This window comes from Ovis canadensis, chromosome 2 (assembly GCF_042477335.2).
Source record: "Ovis canadensis isolate MfBH-ARS-UI-01 breed Bighorn chromosome 2, ARS-UI_OviCan_v2, whole genome shotgun sequence".
In the NCBI taxonomy this organism is placed as follows: Eukaryota; Metazoa; Chordata; class Mammalia; order Artiodactyla; family Bovidae; genus Ovis; species Ovis canadensis.
The window spans coordinates 232,623,363-232,640,954 of record NC_091246.1 but is presented as its reverse complement, the minus strand read 5'-3'; the positions used below and the strand labels follow the sequence as shown (position 1 = coordinate 232,640,954).

The following is a 17,592-nucleotide window of genomic DNA, read 5'->3' as shown; positions in this document are numbered from 1 at the left end:
CCACAATTATTACTAATAAGCAACTGTGCAGTTACTTATATGATGTTTTTCTTTATCAGTGTGGTTTCCAGGAGAAGACGATGCACACATATCTCATTTACCTTTTATCTTCAATGCCTAGCATTGCTGACCAAGGGATCAAACCTCAGGTTCTCCTGCACTATAGGCAGATTTTTTACCATCTGAGCCACCAGGGAAGCTTCTAACATTGCCTGGCTTATAATATATATCTGTTGAATGAACGGATACAATAAATGTATGATATTGTTGTTGCTTATTGAGTTCCCTAAGTTATACATTATTTCTGATATTATCACATCAGTGGGTGAGAAAGTTGTGTCATATGACATTTTCCCCACTTGAGAATGTATCAATTTTAATGATACATTAAAAAATACTTTGTATTATTTGAATATTACAAGGAGGATAAAGTCAGAAACATTGGGAACAGGTATTAAACACATCATGAATGAAACATTACATGACATAGAGAATACAGTATCAGTGTCTAGCACTGTGAATTGTGAATTAACAATGTAAATGCCAGATAGGGATTTTAATCTCAAATAATTTACAACCTCAGGAGAAGGCAATGGCACCCCACTCCAGTACTCTTGCCTGGAAAATCCCATGCGCGGAGGAGCCTGGTGGGCTGCAGTCCTTGGGGTAGCTGAGAGTCGGACACGACTGAGCGACTTCACTTTCACTTTTCACTTTCAGGCACTGGAGAAGGAAATGGCAACCCACTCCAGTATTCTTGCCTGGAGAATCCCAGGGACGGCGGAGCCTAGTGGGCTGCCATCTTTGGGGTCGCACAGAGTCAGACACGACTGAAGTGACTTAGCAGCAGCAGCAGCATAATAAATGACTATGACATGGCTTTTTATTCATATATTTAGTAAGAAAATGTTATTTTATCTGCTTTTAAGATATTAAGGTAAGCTCCCAAAGTAAAATATTTATAAATTACTGTAGTCAAATTTTGATCATGACAATATATATTAATAACTACTCAATAAATGTACTTTGGATGAAAATGATGTGTGAAGATTCTGTAGAAGATACCAAGAAAGATGACATCATTCTTGCCACAAAGATACTAAAATTACTCACTGCTGCTGCTGCTGCTGCTGCTGCTAAGTCGCTTCAGTCGTGTCTGACTCTGTGTGACCCCATAGACGGCAGCCCACCAGGCTCCCCCATCCCTGGGATTCTCCAGGCAAGAACACTGGAGTGGGTTGCCATTTTATACCATTCCCCCTTTCCTTCAAACAAATGTTCATCTAATCAAACTCCTACTCAGTCTTCAAGATCCTCCTTAAGAGGGACCTTTCCTAACTGGTTTCCTGACTGCCTAGCAGGACTACTGACTTCCTCCTTGTCATCATTCTTTTGTTCATTTCAGTCGCTCAGTCGTGTCTGACTCTGTAACCCCATGAACCGCAGCATGCCAGGCCTCCCTGTCCATCACCAACTCCCAGAGTTTACCCAAATTCATGTCCATTGAGTCGGTGATGACATCTAACCATCTCATCCTCTGTCATTAGTTATTTCCTCAAAGGCAGAGCTTTCCCATACCAACACCTAAAATGGTTACTTCAAATACTGTCTACTAAACAAATGTTTGCAGCATCAATGGATGATAAAGTTCATTTGGCAGAATTATAATGAGGAAAATAGGAGATTTGGTCAAATTCCCTCCAGCCTCAATCCTTTCTCCCGTTCATGTTGGCTTACAGTTTTCTGTGGTTTCCGACACTGTGTTTCTCCTGCTCAGATACAGAAATTATATTATTTCTAACCTAGGTTAGTGTTTCCCTTTCCTGCTTCCTGCTCAGATTAGTGACGAAAGACCATGTGGAACAAGAGGCCGTAAGGAAAATTCCCACAGCAGCTCAGCAGCAGACATGTGAGGCTGCCTCAGATGTTCCAGCCTCCACAGGGCTGCTGGCTGAATGCAGCCACAAGTGATCCCAGCCAACCAGATGAGGCAGAAGAACTGATTTCAACCAACCCCGGAATCATAATAAATAATAAATCACTGTTGTTTCAGTCCACAGGGTTTTGGAGCAGTTTGTTATATAACAATAGATATGAGAAATATCACTATATCACTCTGGGTATTTCAGGAAAAAAGAAATGTAATAGGGAACTTAGTTTTACATAATCATTGAAAGGGCAAAATGAGCCCCTCCTGGACTATGGAGTCCGAGGTTATAGAAAGCTCCTGCTGCTGCTGCTGCTGCTGCTGCTGCTGCTGCTGCTGCTAAGTCACTTCAGTTGTGTCTGACTCCGTATGACACCATAGATGGCAGCCCACCAGGCTCCCCCGTCCCAGGGATTCTCCAGGAAAGAACACTGGAATGGGTTGCCATTTCCTTCTTCAATGCATGAAAGTGAAAAGTGAAAGGGAAGTCACTCAGTCATGTCCGACTCTTCGCGACCCCATGGACTGCAGCCCACCAGGCCCCTTCGTCCATGGCATTCTCCAGGCAAGAGTACTGGAGTGGGGTGCCATCGCCTTCTCCGAGAAAGCTCCTAACTGTCCAGATAGCAGGAAGATTCTGTTGCTGTTACTGCAGTTGTGGGCACAGCTGCCTCTCAAACCTCAAAGTTGGTGACTGAAAACTGGGTTATTGAGTTGCCTCTACATACTCCAGCTTTCAGCTCAGCCACCACAGTGGCTGGAAGATGGTTCACGACATTCCTACTTTCGGGATCTCTTACAATGGTGTCTAACCAGCACACCTCCCATCAGACTCAGAATCCTAGATTCAAGAGATTTCAGCTTTTCAACCTCAGAGGCTGGAAGGAGCATGGAATGATGAGAGAAGCCTGGTATCCGTGACCACAACCCTCTGATTCTGAATTCAGTCAGTATGACACATAGAAATGACGTAGGAAGGGGACCATGACACATCTGATTTCCCACCCTGGTTCTGATGCTTATTAACTGTTTAAACTTTGGTCAGTCAGGGAACCCTCATCCCTGACTAGAAGGGTTTTCCAAGAACTCAACACAGTTTTCATAACTTTTTCATAAAGTTCCTGGCAAAATGCCTAGCACATAGTAGGTACTCAGTGATTGATAATGGTTATCAATCTTTTAAAAAAGAGAAGAGGACAAGTTAAAAAAAAAGACTAAAAGACTACAATTTACAATTTACATTATTTGATAGTGTAAAAAAGACATCTAACAGATTGGGAGAAGGAGAGAAGACGTCTTAAAGAAGGTGATGTTGAAATTTGAGATCAGTCAGTTCAGTCGCTCAGTCATGTCCGACACTTTGCGACTGCGACCCCACAGACTGCAGTACACCAGGCCTCCCTGTCCATCACCAACTCCTGGAGTCCACGCAAACCCATGTCCGCAAACCCATGTCCATTAAGTCAGTGATGCCATCCAACGATCTCATCCTCTGTCATCCCCTTCTTCTCCTGCCCTCAATCTTTCCCAGCATCAGGGTCTTTTCAAATGAGTCAGCTCTTCGCATCAGGTGGCCAAAGTATTGGAGTTTCAGCTTCAACATCAGTCCTTCAATGAACACCGAGGACTGTTCTTTAGGATGGACTGGTTGGATCTCCTTACAGTCCAAGGGATTCTCAAGAGTCTTCTCCAACACCACAGTTCACAAGCATCAATTCTTCAGCACTCAGCTTTCTTTATGGTCCAACTCTCACATCCATACATGACTACTGGAAAAACCATCGCCTTGAATAGACGGACCTTTGTTGACAAAGTAATGTCTCTGCTTTTTAATATCCTATCTATGTTGGTCATAACTTTCCTTCCAAGGAGTAAGTGTCTTTTAATTTCATGGCTGCAGTCACCATGTGCAGTGATTTTGGAGCCCAAAAAATAAAGTCAGCCACTGTTTCCCCATCTATTTGCCATGAAGTGATGGGACCGGATGCCATAATATTAGCTTTCTGAATGTTCAGCTTTAAGCCAACTTTTTCACTCTCCTCTTTCACTTTCATCAAGAGGCTCCTTAGTTCTTCTTCACTTTCTGCCATAAGAGTGGTGTCATCTGCATATCTGAGGTTATTGATATTCCTCCTGGCAATCTTGATCCCAGCTTGTGCTTCTTCCAGCCCAGGGTTTGTCGGGATGTAATCTGTGTATAAGTTAAATAAGCAAAGTGACAATATACAGCCCAGTCTGTTGTTCCATGTCCAGTTCTAACTGTTGCTTCCTGATTTGAGATAGGCCAAGCAAAAATGGCAGAAAAGAGAGTTCCATGTGCTGAGGTTTCTCTCTGGCCCCATCCATAATTCTATAGGTAGGGCCACGATTCCAGTGGTTCTGTGCTTATTTCTATAACACTTCATAAGAATGGCACTTAATTTAATGTCATTAACCTCTGATTTTCTCCCTTTCATGTTTCTAGCTACATGGTCTAGCATTGGAACAAACATTGGACTAAAAACATACCTGGGTATCAATCCTACCTTTGCCATCAAGTAATTTTTTCAACAGCTTATTTGAGATACATCACTTAGCTTCTGAGTTTTCACTCCCCCTTCTGTAAAGAAAATCAACAACTGAAAAAGCAAAAACAAACAAATAAGCATGACTTAGATAATTTCTGTGACCACTTCCAACTTTGACAGCCTCAGAAATACCTTGATCCATTTATCCCCAAGCACAGTGTGGTGGTTTTTATCAGCTGACTCACCATCCATACATCAGGCACTATGCCCCTACTGAAAACAGAAATCCAACGAAAGAATATGTATCCAGCAATGAGATGAAAGCCTATTTAGTGGATTTCCTTATTAACCACTAGGTTTGGCCTTCACAGACATACTTCATCAAACTGACCAATATTGGTTGGATAAATGCTGGAGCCAATGAAAGAAAAAAAAAGGTAGTAAAAACCTGAGATCTTCATGCCATGCGTTATTGATCTTCAAGAATCATTCTTACATGCTTTCAAGCAGATTCCATCCAAGCATCTCTTTAACTGAAAATAGGGTATTTGGCAGGTGTTAGGAAGCCTCCTGTTAATGTGAGCTTAGAGCTTTGTACCCATGGTGATGCTAATAGTACCCTTTAAAAATATACAAAAAGTACTTTGACTTTATTAGGGTTTTTTAGACTAGTTGCATAATAATTCTCCTATTGCTTTGAAAACATTTATAAAAATAGCTATTTTCTTCTTTTTTGTCCCTCTAGGAAAGAAACAAGCAAGCAGAAAGGGGAGAAGACTCAGGATTAGTTCAGAACAGAAATACGTTTTCAAGTCTACACGTGAGAAAATGCTAGAAAGTAAACCTATGAAAAATCTTAATCGAGTCATATTAATAAATTCAAATGATCATGTGGGGAAGAAGAAAAGCCCACTGGCTTTCATTTGAATAGATGTCCTCAAGACTAGTCAATCTACCATTTTTGTTTCAGTGCTTAATAGTAGGCACAGTTTGCATTGTTTTTCTCCCTCTGCCTTCTCCCATTTCAAGAACTGAGCTCTAGGCAATGCTGTTATGTTTCTATTTCACTTCTTTTTAATGCATCAAGGGCAGAGGCAGAGCAGAACATATGCACAGGAAATGGGTTAGTGCAAATGCAAGAATACACCAAAACCACATGCCTGAGAAAAGACAGTTACAATGTCAGATAGATTTTTTTTTTTTAAGAAAATTTTCCTGGAAATAAAATAGCTTCTTTACATCAGCTACATCCACGAAAAACATTTTTCTCCAAATATCTTCCACCCACCTAATCATGGTATGGAAGTAATGCTTTGAAAAACTTAAGTGATCATAGACTAAATATCAGTATGTTTCCTTCTGGGGCTACCTATTAGGAAAAAAAAAAAAAAACCACATCCTTTTTCTCCTTTAAATAGTTACTTGGTATCTGTTAAGTATATATTTGGTGTAACATTCTTTTAACTCAATGAAGAAAATAGCAAATGATGCCATGATTTCTGATTAGTGTTACCAACTGCTGCTGCTGCTGCTGCTGCTGCTGCGTCACTTCAGTTGTGCCCGACTCTGTGCGACCCCATAGACGGCAGCCCACCAGGCTCCCCCATCCCTGGGATTCTCCAGGCAAAAACACTGGAGTGGGTTGCCATTTCCTTCTCCAAATCTTATCAACATGCAATAGTAAAAACAACAAATCATATATACATACATATTTGACTCATATCCAGAATATATACATTAAACTTTAAAATAAATAAGAGAGGACAACCAAATTTAAAATGAGCAAAAATTGGAATAGATTTTCTTTTCTAATTCAGAATTTTTCTCTTAGGAATTTGACTGTTTGAGGTATTTTCCTTATCAGCTGAGATATTTGTATATTGGAGATATTCACTTTTCTTGTTTTTTATTTACCCAATTCCATTATTTGCCCATTGGCTTTTATTATTTCTTCTGCCAAAATAAAAATTTAAGTTTTTACATATTTAAATACTACATTTTTTTCCTTCTATAATATCTAGGATTCCTGTCTTCATTCAGAGAATATCTTAATTAATCTGGGATTCCTGTCTTCACTCAGAGAATATCTTAATTAAACTAATAATGAAACAAACAGTAAAATATAGTTCAACTAATAAAATTCAAAACCAGTTCTTTGAAGAGACAAATATAAGATAATCCCCCTCAAGAATTCAATTAAAGAAAAAAAAGAAGAAAGTTAGAAATTCAAGATTCAGAATGGGAAAAGCCTTTGGATATAAAGAAACAAATGTCAGTGAAAAGAAACAAGGGGCTTCCTTCCTTCCTTCCTTCCTTCCCATCAGGAAGCCACCACCTTCCTGTGGCTCAGTGGTAAAGAATCTCCTTGCAGCACACAGGTTTGATCCCTGAGTCAGGAAGATTCCCTGCAGGAGGGCGTAGCAACCCACTCCAGCATTCTTGCCTGGAGAAATCCCTCGGAAAGAGGAGCAGGAGAGCTACGGTCCATGGGGTCACCAAGAATCAGACGCAACTGAGCACAGCACCGCACAAAAGGAAATAAAGCATGCAGGACAACTAAGTTAATCTCTTCAGTAACTTAATGCTATTAATGTTATCAAAAAGGAGGCAGATAATGGCTTTAAATGAAAGACTTAAGACATGACAACCAAATTAATGTATCTTCTATGATTAAATTCTGGGTTGAACAAAGTAGCTATAAAGAAGCAGTGTTTGGGGAACAATTGGAGAAATTTGAATATGAACTGGATGGCAAAAGGTATGAAGAGACTGATTTCAGTGTGTTAAAGGATATTGCAGTAATGTGGAAGCACATTTTTACTCTCCGGAGATAAATGCTGAATTATTTAGAAATGTAGGATCATGATTTCTCTAATTTAAAATGGCTAACTACAGCTGGGAGTTATATGGTTGTTCCTTGTACTCTTCTGAAATTTTTTTGTGCTGTGCTTACTTGCTTCAGTCATGTCCAACTCTTTGCAACCCCATGGACTGTAACCCACCAGGCTTCTCTATCCATGGGGATTCTCCAGGCAAAAATGCTACAGTGCGTTGCCATGCCCTCCTCCAGTGAAATTTTTTAGGCTTATTTAAAATCTTCATAATAAAACATTTTTAAAAAGTCAGTAAGGGGAAATATATATATGTTAATGCTATGTGCAATTCTAAAGCAAACATTTTTAAAACCTGGAAAATGGATGATAGTCTTAGAAAAATACAAATTCTTGATAATTAAAAGAAGATGTATAAATTTTCCCTAAATGCATTGCTACAGAAAAGATTTGAAAGTAATTATAGATCGACTACTTAAAAAATGCACCAGGACCAGATGGCTCCACAGCTGGATTCTATTCAATCTTTGGAGACCAAATGATCCCAGTATTTTTTAAATTATCGTTGGCCATGGAAATGGACAGAAGTTGCTCCAATCCACTCTAGGAAACTAAAGTCTTCCTAATGAAGAAATCATTTCCAAAAAGGAAAAGGTGACCAATCTCATTCACGCAGATAGCTGCATAATTCTCAAAGACATAATAGAAAACAGATTCATTTCTCTGTTGCTCTTTTTAAAAAAAGAAGTCATTAAGTTATAATTTGTAATGACTCTTTGTGACCTCATGGACTGTAGCCCACCAGGCTCCTCTGTCTTTGGGACTCTCCAGGCATTTGCCTTGCCCTCCTCCATGGGATCTTCCAGAACCAGGGATCAAACTCAAGTCTCCTGCATCTCCTGCACTACAGGCAGATTCTTTATCCACTGAGATACCTAGGAAGCCCATAGTTTGTTACATAAGCTGTATTTCTGTGAGAATAGTAACCAACATATTGTAGAAGCGAAGGAGGACCCTGAAATGCCTAGAAGAATAAAACAATACAAGGTTTTAATTATTCATGGAAGCAATTGAAAAGTTCCCATTCTATATTTACTAACCATTTCCTTCTTCCTCATATCAAGGCAAAATCTGCCTCAGAGTAATTTTTACAGATGGAGAAATAAAGGTCCTGGGACATTAATTCCCTAGGGCCAGACTACAAATTAAATCCAAAGCAGGATAGAAAACCCAGTGCTGGTTTCCGTCCAAACTGTTTTTTCTTTCAAGCTTGTGCCTCTCTTTGAGATATGCCCCCAAGGATTCTGGTGGACTTATCGTGCTCTGCATGCGGAATGTGGGCAGAATATACAGCCTGGCAGAGTTTCACATTCAAATCATATTAGGGTAAGTGCAATTTTCTTCCAAAGAGTGATCTGTCTTCTAAACACCATAACAAATCCATATCAAATTTAATTCCTTTGCCCATAAACAACACAGAGGCATTCTGCTTTGTCAAATGGCTCTGGCAAGGACTAATAGATGCCCATAAATATCACACCTCTCAAACCATATTTTCCCTGTTGCTTTTTAATATTCCCTTGGCAAAGTGAAGAAAAATGTACCTTATGAAATAGGATTCAGCCAAAAAGCCACTGGATTTAAATCCAATTGTTTACTTTTTTGTTTATATTAGAGAACAAAGAAATGTTTATGGAAAAGTCTTTTTCTTATATTCTTGTTTGCAATTCTGATATACCCACTCTAGTATTCTTGCCTGGAAAACTCCATTGACAGGGAAGGCTGGCAGGCTACAGTCCGTGGGGTTGCAAAGAGTCGGACACAACTGAGCGACTAACACACACACACACCAATTATAGTCACTACAGTGTCAGGGTAAGTCACCTACTTCTGTGAATCTCTTTTCCTATGATTAAAAATAGGGTAAATGTACTTTTCCCTTAATAGGGAAACAGGAAGGAAGACTTGATAATATCCCAGAATCTTTTTAACTTTCAGTTTAGTTCAGTCGCTCAGTCATGTCCGACTCTTTGCAACCCCATGAACCGCAGCACACCAGCCTTCCCTGTCTATCACCAACTCCCGGAGTCCACCCAAACCCATGTCCATGTGTCAGTGATGCCATCCAACAATTTCATCTTCTGTCATCCCCTTCTCCTCCTGCCCTCAATCTTTCCCAGCATCAGGGTCTTTTCAAATGAATCAGCTCTCTGCATCAGGTGGCCAAAGTATTGGAGTTTCAGCTTCGACATTAGTCTCTCCAATGAACACCCAGGACTGCTGTCCTTTAGGATGGACTGGTTGGATCTCCTTGCAGTCCAAGGGACTCTCAAGAGTCTTCTCCAACACCACAGTTCAAAAGCATCAATTCTTTGGCGCTCAGCTCTCTTTATAGTCAAACTCTCATATCCATACATGACTACTGGAAAAAGTCCTTGAATAGATGGACCTTTGTTGGCAAAGTAATGTCTCTGCTTTTTAATATGCTATCTAGGTTGGTCATAACTTTTCTTCCAAGGAGCAAGCGTCTTTTAATTTCATGGCTGCAATCACCATCTGCAGTGATTTTGGAGCCCCCCAAAATAAAGTCTGACACTGTTTCCCCATCTATTTGCCATGAAGTGATGGGACTGAATGCCATGATCTTATTTTTCTGAATGTTGAGCTTTAAGCCAACTTTTTCACTCTCTTCTTTCACTTTCATTAAGAGGCTCTTTAGTTCTTCACTTTCTGCCATAAGGGTGGTGTCATCTGCATATCTGAGGTTGTTGATACTTCTCCCGGCAATCTTGATTCCAGCTTGTGCTTCTTCCAGCCCAGTGTTTCTCATGATGTACTCTGCATATAAGTTAAATAAGCAGGGTGACAATATACAGCCTTGATGTACTCCTTTTCCTGTTTGGAACCAGTCTGTTGTTCCATGTCCAGTTCTAACTGTTGCTTCCTGACCTGCAAATAGGTTTCTCAAGAGGCAGGTCAGGTGGTCTGGTATTCCCTTCTCTTTCAGAATTTTCCAGTTTCTTGTGATCCACACAGTCAAAGGCTTTGGCATAGTCAATAAAGCAGAAATAGATGTTTTTCTGGAACTCTCTTGCCTTTTCCATGATCCAGCAGATGTTGGCAATTTGATCTCTGGTTCCTCTACCTTTTCTAAAACCAGCTTGAACATCTGGAAGTTCACAGTTCACGTATTACTGAAGCCTGGCTTGGAGAATTTTGAGCATTACTTTACTAGCGTGTGAGATGAGTGCAATTGTGCAGTAGTTTGAGCATTCTTTGGCATTGCCTTTCTTTGGGATTAAAATGAAAACTGACCTTTTCCAGTCCTGTGGCCACTGCTGAGTTTTCCAAATTTGCTGGCATATTGAGTGCAGCACTTTGACAGCATCATCTTTTAACTTAAATATTTGTATATGTCTTCTCTATTAATTAACAAAATGTTCCTCTTTCTAATTTCAATGTTATTATTAAACTATCTCTCAATTTTATCTTATGGATGATGGGGGCAATATTGTATGCTTCATCTGACTTTTAGGATGAATGACTTTTAGTATGGCTAAACTTCACCTAGTTTAGAATGAATCATTTTAAAAACAAAATAGTGATTATATTTTGTAAATTGCATAACACTAGGCAAACAAATAGTTAAGCCTTGAGACAGGCTGATGGTCAGGCTGACACCTAGGATGCAATGGACTTGGTATCACTTAGGAAAGGTGCCTTAACCTCAAGAAATTAGTACAAGGGGTATTCATCCTAGTTTGAACAGTCTCTTAGTACCAAAACCTGGACTCACACCCAGGTCTTCAGACACCTGGACCAAGACTGATGAAATTTTCACACTATTATATCTCTAGATATAGTAAAGATGGTACCATTTTCTCTTTTATATTTATTACTGATGAAGTTTCTAAAAGCTTTCCTTACTCATTATATTAGTGCAATCAGTCCTGGACAAAGTCATGGAGAAGGATGGTAGGAGGGGACTACTGACAATTTCATTTTTATAGTTGTACAGAGCTTCACAATGTATGACAACAGGTAATCAGCACTTTTGTGTGTGTGTATGTGTGTGTGTGCTCAGTCGTGTCTGCCTTTTTGTGACTCCATGGACTGGACTGTAGCCTACCAGGTTCCTCTGTCCATGGAATTCTCTAGGCAAGAATATCAGAATGGGTTTCCATTTTCTAATCCAGCGGATCTTCCTGACCCAGAGGTTGAGCCCACATCTCCTTTGTCTCCTGGACTCGTGGGTGGATTCATTTACCACCTGTGATACCTGGGAAGCCCAATCTGTGGTTACTGCACCTGAAAAAAAAAAAAAAAACAATGATGCTTTTGAATAAGAAGGGAGAGTATCTGAGCTTTAAAGAAGGAAAGGAGGGACGGAGGGAGAAGAGGAAGGAAGGAAGAAACACCAGAAACTCCCATGAGACAATTTTTTCAATCTTAGAGCCATAAGAAAATAAAAGATGTTTTATTTCTACTAGATAGACACCATTTCCAGAATATTACTCCCCCACCCCTAACTAGTGCTTTATAAATCAGTTTCTCTATTTGAAATTAAGTTGTTTGAATGTAAAGACCACTTACTTTGCTCTCTGCCCCATGACTTAGATTGAGATCCTGTCCAGAGTGGATAATTCATAAATGACTGTCGAAAGTGGGGTTATCTCTTTCTGATTAAAACGCTTGGTCCAAGCCAACTCAAATGAAAAGGAGAGTTAGAACTTGATAAAATTTGATTGCAGGCTATGTGTTCTACATACTGGAAAATACAGAACAGTAAAAGCTTGAATTTAAGGTAATTGAACAAAATTACCACTTCAAGACATTTTTTAACTTTTAAAAATTTTATTGAATCTGTAGTTAATACCCTTTTGTCATTTCAATATCATTTTGTAAAATATTATTATATTTACTTGTTTGTGAATAGCTTATTATATATATGATACAAAATCTAACACACACATAGAGCATATGAACATATTAACGTGTATATTAATAATATATATCGGCACACTGTCCTCCAGCTGTCAAGTTCCCCTTCCCAGAAACAATAACTGAAATGTTTCTTGTGCAACCGCCAACACGATGAATTTTAGAACATTTTCATCATCCCCCAAATAAACTGTGTGCTCATTAGCTGTCACTCCCCATTTTCTCCCAACTCCTCCAGCCCTACGCAGCCACTATTCTACTTTCTGGATCTAGATTTGCTAATCCTGGGCATTCCGTTTAAAAAAGGTATCATATGGAGAAGGAAGTGGCAAACCACTCCAGCACTCTTGCCTGGAAAATCCCACGGACAAAGGAGCCTGGTGGGCTGCAGTCCATGGGGTCACAGAGTCGGGACTGAGTGACTGAGTACATGTGCGTGCACACACACACACACACACACACACACACACCTTCTGGACATTGGCTGATCTGACCTCCAGGAGACTAAGAGCCTGAGGCTGAAACTTGCAAGGCAACCCCCGCCAGTGAACTCTGAACTTGACTAGCTAACGCCTCTGTAGGCAGAGTGCGGTGAAATAGACATCGTAAGAGAGAACTGTGCTGTTATTCTTGTCTGAGGTCAAACTCCAAATCCTCTTTCATAAGAAAGACCCGATTTTGATGAACGTAAACGTGGTCGTGTTGAGTTCATCGATGTTAGCGTCCTCTTTGTTGTGATCAGTAGACTGATTTGAGAGTCGTATCCTCACTGTTTAATAAGACTGGACACCACTGTTTGCCATCTTTTCCTCTTGTCATCATGCATGTGGGGGTTGGAGGAGAGGGAATCCATTCCAGATTCATGAATAAATGATTTTTAAAATCCTTCCCTGAAACAAAAAATAAAATAAAAATAAAAAGGTATCATAATTGTGTGATCTTTAGTGACTACCTTATTTCATTTAGCCTAGTGTTTTCAAGGTTCATCCACTTTGTAACACATACTAATATTTCATTTTTTATTGCCAAAGAATATTCCATTGTATGAATATGCCACATTTTATTTATCCATTCAGTTGGAGGATATTTACATTTTTTTCACTTCTTAGCTATTATGAATAAGACTGCTGTGAACATTCTTGTACAACTTTTTATCAAAATATATGTCTTCATCTCTCTAGAAGCAGAATTGCTGGGTCCCAGGATAACTCTATGTATACCATTTTGATGAACTGTCAAATTGTTTCAAAGCAGCTATGCCATTTTATATCTCAACCACAAGGGTTCCAATTTCCCCACATCTCCCGAACATGTACTATTTTCCATTTTTTCATTATGGTCCTCCTAGTGGGGGTGGCATCTCATTATGGTATCTCATTGTAACTTTGATTTGCATTTCTCTGATGACTAATGACATTGAGCACTGGCTATTTACATATCCTCTTTGGAGAAATGTATGATCAAATCCTTTGTGGATTCTTCCATTGGGCTATTTTTCTTTGCACATGTAAAACCTCCTCCATTATCAACAACCCCTATCAAGGTAGTACATTTGTTACAACTGATGAACCTATATCAACACAGCATAATCACCCCGAGTCCACATTTACATAAATTAGGATCTTCATGGCACCTTCATAGATGTGCCTTTACAGAGCATCTTAGCCTTGTCTCTCCAGGAAACTGGAAGATGGGTGACAAGCAGAGAGTCAGAGAATCCCAAAGTAGCAAATCTGAAATTACGGTTCTGCAGCAAAGAATGTCTGTGTGTATGCAGACACTCGGCTCTCTGTCCTTGACATCCAGAAGAGAGTCTAGCTAAAACCTACATGACTGTCAAGGATCAAGGAGAGTCCCAATGTGTATCATTACTGAAATGCCTTAATGGTAAAGCTCACTTATATTTACCCTCCTTCTTGGTGTGACCCATGGAATAAACATCATACAGGGTATGAGTAGGACAAATTGGCATCTGCTCATCAAATGCTCTCACACCAGTGCTCTGGGTAACTATTACTATTCGTAGTAATCAAAGAAGGGTGAGTGACTTTCTGTTACTTGATACGGTTGAAGAATGGGTTGTATGGGTTATTCAGTGTTTTGGAGCAGGTCAGTACCTCACCTGCCATAGTGAGGACACCCCGTGAGGAATTCTCATTTACACCAGCCTTCCCTTCCCCCACACCTGTCTGTCTGTCTCTGCCTTAGGTATGCTGAGCTCTCTGACTGCGCCAGCCTGTCTAAGCCCCTGGGAAAGTCATCCACAAACCAACGTTACTGAGCAACTCTGGTGTGCCATGCAATGTTCTGAAACCAGGGACAAAGATGAGATATTTTCTCTTGGGAAACTGAAGTTCATTCCAAAATACTCAATGAATTCTCTCTGTGAAGAAAATATGCATTTGAAAGCATCACATCAGGGCACACCTGTTAGTGGAGGGTGTGGTTGGAGGGAGTTATTCCCACAGAGATCTTCATATGTCACCACAAGGCAACCACCTACTTTGCTTACACTCAGAGGTAACATATTGGTCCCATATCGGCTACCCATGTGAAAGCATATAATGCCAGACACAGTAGTTTATTACACAGGGTATCGGAGAGTCGACTGATGCTTCATATGGCACTTCTCTAGTCTTCCAGAGGCTCTACCTATCATGATTTCTAGAATGTACCAAAACGATGCCCCATCAGTATCTCTGGCTAATTGAATCCCAGATATCAGAGAGCTCACCCACGTCCATTTATTGGCCACTTAAGAATTCTTTACACCCAAATGCAACCTTGTGTTAAACCATGTATTGGCGTGGGGAAAACCTCAGGGTCACAGATTGAGGAACTGTTGAGGAAACCTAGAATATTTGGAATGCTGGGTACTTCACTAGTTGTCTGACTCTTTGCAACCCCACAAACTGTAGCCTGCCATGTTCCTGTGTCCATGGGATTTTTTCAGGCAAGAATACTGGAGCGGGCTGTCATGCCCTTCTCTAGGGTATGGCTTTGCAAGTGGAATTTTTTTTTTTTTAACCACTGAGCCACCGGGGAAGCCCAGAATACTTGGAATGGCTTTCCCCAATCTCTTCAGACTGGAATCCTAGGGGCTGCGGATGCTTGTCTGCATCCCAGCCCCACATGTCCTTGGAGAACCACCCTGGGGTGTGACTCAGGATGAGAATTCTTAGATTTTAATCAGATAGCTGGGAACAACGTGCAGGCCAGATGAATGTGGGGCAAGAGTGGGAGCAGAGAAACAACACAGATATAAGTTCCACCCCCATATCTGACCCACACTACCTGGTAAGACCACACACACAGTCCGCTCTAGATAACTCACCCCATGTGATTCCACCCCCCTTCCCAGCCTCTTACATCACATTACCCCGACTTACTGGTTTCTAGCTTGTATTATCCGAAACTCCCTTGTTCACAGATTCGTAGTCTTTATTAATTTGGTTATTTGCTGCCTCCCACCCCCAATTCAAAAACCCTACCACCGCCACCGCCTTAAGGTGGGGCTGGTAAGCTCCTTTCTTGGTCCAGTTTCCAGAACAAGGTGACCCGGCACGTAGTAGGTGGTTCCTGAATACTGGCTGAGGCTTGAATGAATTGGGAAGCTTATTCCAGGGTCCTAAGAGGAATTTTAGGCAAAGGAGATTTGGAAAGCCTGACGGGGTAGATGCTGCAGAAATCCCAGTCATCAAACCCTTTCTAAGCCTCTGACCTGTCTCCACCGCTGGAAGGGCGAACGGGCTTGGCCCGCGCCCCTTCGCCAGCCCGGGGAAAGTCTGGGCCAAACCAGCGAACGCGGCCAGAGCGCCAGCCCTGCGAGGAGCCTCCACATGGGGACGAGGGCGGCGGGCAGGCCCCGCCCGGAGCCCCGGGGCGGCGGGCACAGCCCCGGGTGGCCAGCCGAGCCCGGGGGCGGCGCGGGCAGGAGCCGCCCCACGCGCGTCCCGCGGCCCCCCGCTCCAGAGGCGCCGCCGCCGGGCCGGGGCCGCTCGCCGAGTTGGCCGCGCGCGCCCGGAGGAGCGCAGAGTTTGGAAAGTCGTCGCGAAGCTTCGGCGGAGAGCAGGGGGTGGGAGAGTGGGGGTGCTAGAGAGAAAAACCCGCCTCTTGCGAGTAGAGCGAGGAAGAGGGGGGGAAAGGCGCCGAGTTCCGCTTCCTGAACCGCGGCGGGTAGAGGAGGTCGGCGCGGGCCAGGCCGGCGGGACGCGCACTCCGGGCCCGCGACGGGCGATGGCCGGCGAGCGGACCCGCAGGTTCACCCGGAGCCTTCTGCGACCCGGGCAGGCGGCCGAGCTCCGGCACAGCGCCGCGTCCGCCGCCGCCGTGGCCGTCAGCAGCCGGCAGCAGCAGCGGGTGAGTGCCGCGCGCCCCCCGCGTCTCCCCCGCGCGCCCCGGGCGGCCAGGGACCCCGCTCCCGCAGCCGGGTCTCCGCGAGCCCCCGGGCGCCCCGGCCCCGGCCGCCCCCCGCTTCCCCTCCCCCGCAAGCCCTCCCCCAGCCTCCTTGCCCTGCGCCCCGCCGCACCACCTCCGCGAGGCAGCGATACCGACGCTTGGGGACCGAGGGAGCGCGTTTGGTGACTGGGGACACTCCGAGGAGCGACCGCGTGGACCACAGAAACGCAGCGTGGGAGAGGATGTGCCTGGGTTGGAGGCGTGGGGGCGGTGAGGAGGTGACGGGAACGCGAGTCACACGGGTGCTAGGTTGTGGGGTCCCAGAGCCTTGAGCAGTGGGCGAGTCTACGAAGCGGAACCCCTCGGTCCACAGGTCTGCGCGCCCCCTTCACCCCCGGTGTCTGGTGCGTCAGAGGGGAGAAGGCGATCGATCGGAGGTCCTCTCCTGGGCTAAAACCTGGGAGCCTCACCTGAACGCTATCGCAGAAACAAATGCACTTCTCACCCACCTCCCTCCACGGGGCAAAAACCCACAAACCGCTTGATGGGACTTCAGAGAGGGCTGAGAGAACCAGACTGCAGGAGATGTGGGTCATTAAGACGTGGGTCAGTGGTTTCTGGTATTTTTCTAAGATGTTCGTGGGGTTCTCCCGCCAAGATCGTTTTACTGGTTACTTCCTTATTGAAACGCCTTCTAAGAGAGCGGGGTGATTTCCGCGGGAAATCCCTGGGGCAGCCTCCAGCAGTGCTCATCTGATTCCCACATATCCATAGCTTCCCAGAGGTTCAGAAGTTCCAGTAGGTGTCACCCTCCAGGGTGCAAGTCTCAGGAGGAGAAAAAAAAAAAAAAAATCTACTCTGGTGGGAAAGGGAGACGAGTGGCAACAGCCTTAAAGCAAGACTTGGGTTCAGCAGCCACACTCTTGGCTTGCCTCTTTGGACCGGAATCCCACTTTGTGGCTTCCATTTTCCTTTTTGCCAGGAAATA

The 17,592-nt window shown here is 43.0% G+C and overlaps 1 protein-coding gene across 3 annotated transcripts in view; it reads left to right on the top strand.

Moving 5' to 3' along the window:
• Window positions 1-16,086: 16,086 nt before the first annotated feature.
• Window positions 16,087-17,592, top strand: part of DOCK10 (dedicator of cytokinesis 10) — a 310,443-nt gene continuing 308,937 nt past the window's right edge. For 2 of the 3 annotated variants that reach the window (XM_069574684.1, XM_069574681.1), the window contains exon 1: window positions 16,087-16,565. In XM_069574684.1, the coding sequence (XP_069430785.1) occupies window positions 16,443-16,565 (123 nt within the window). In that variant the 5' untranslated portion in view covers window positions 16,087-16,442. The remainder of the gene's footprint in view (window positions 16,566-17,592) is intronic. The other variant, XM_069574682.1, reaches the window with a different exon arrangement.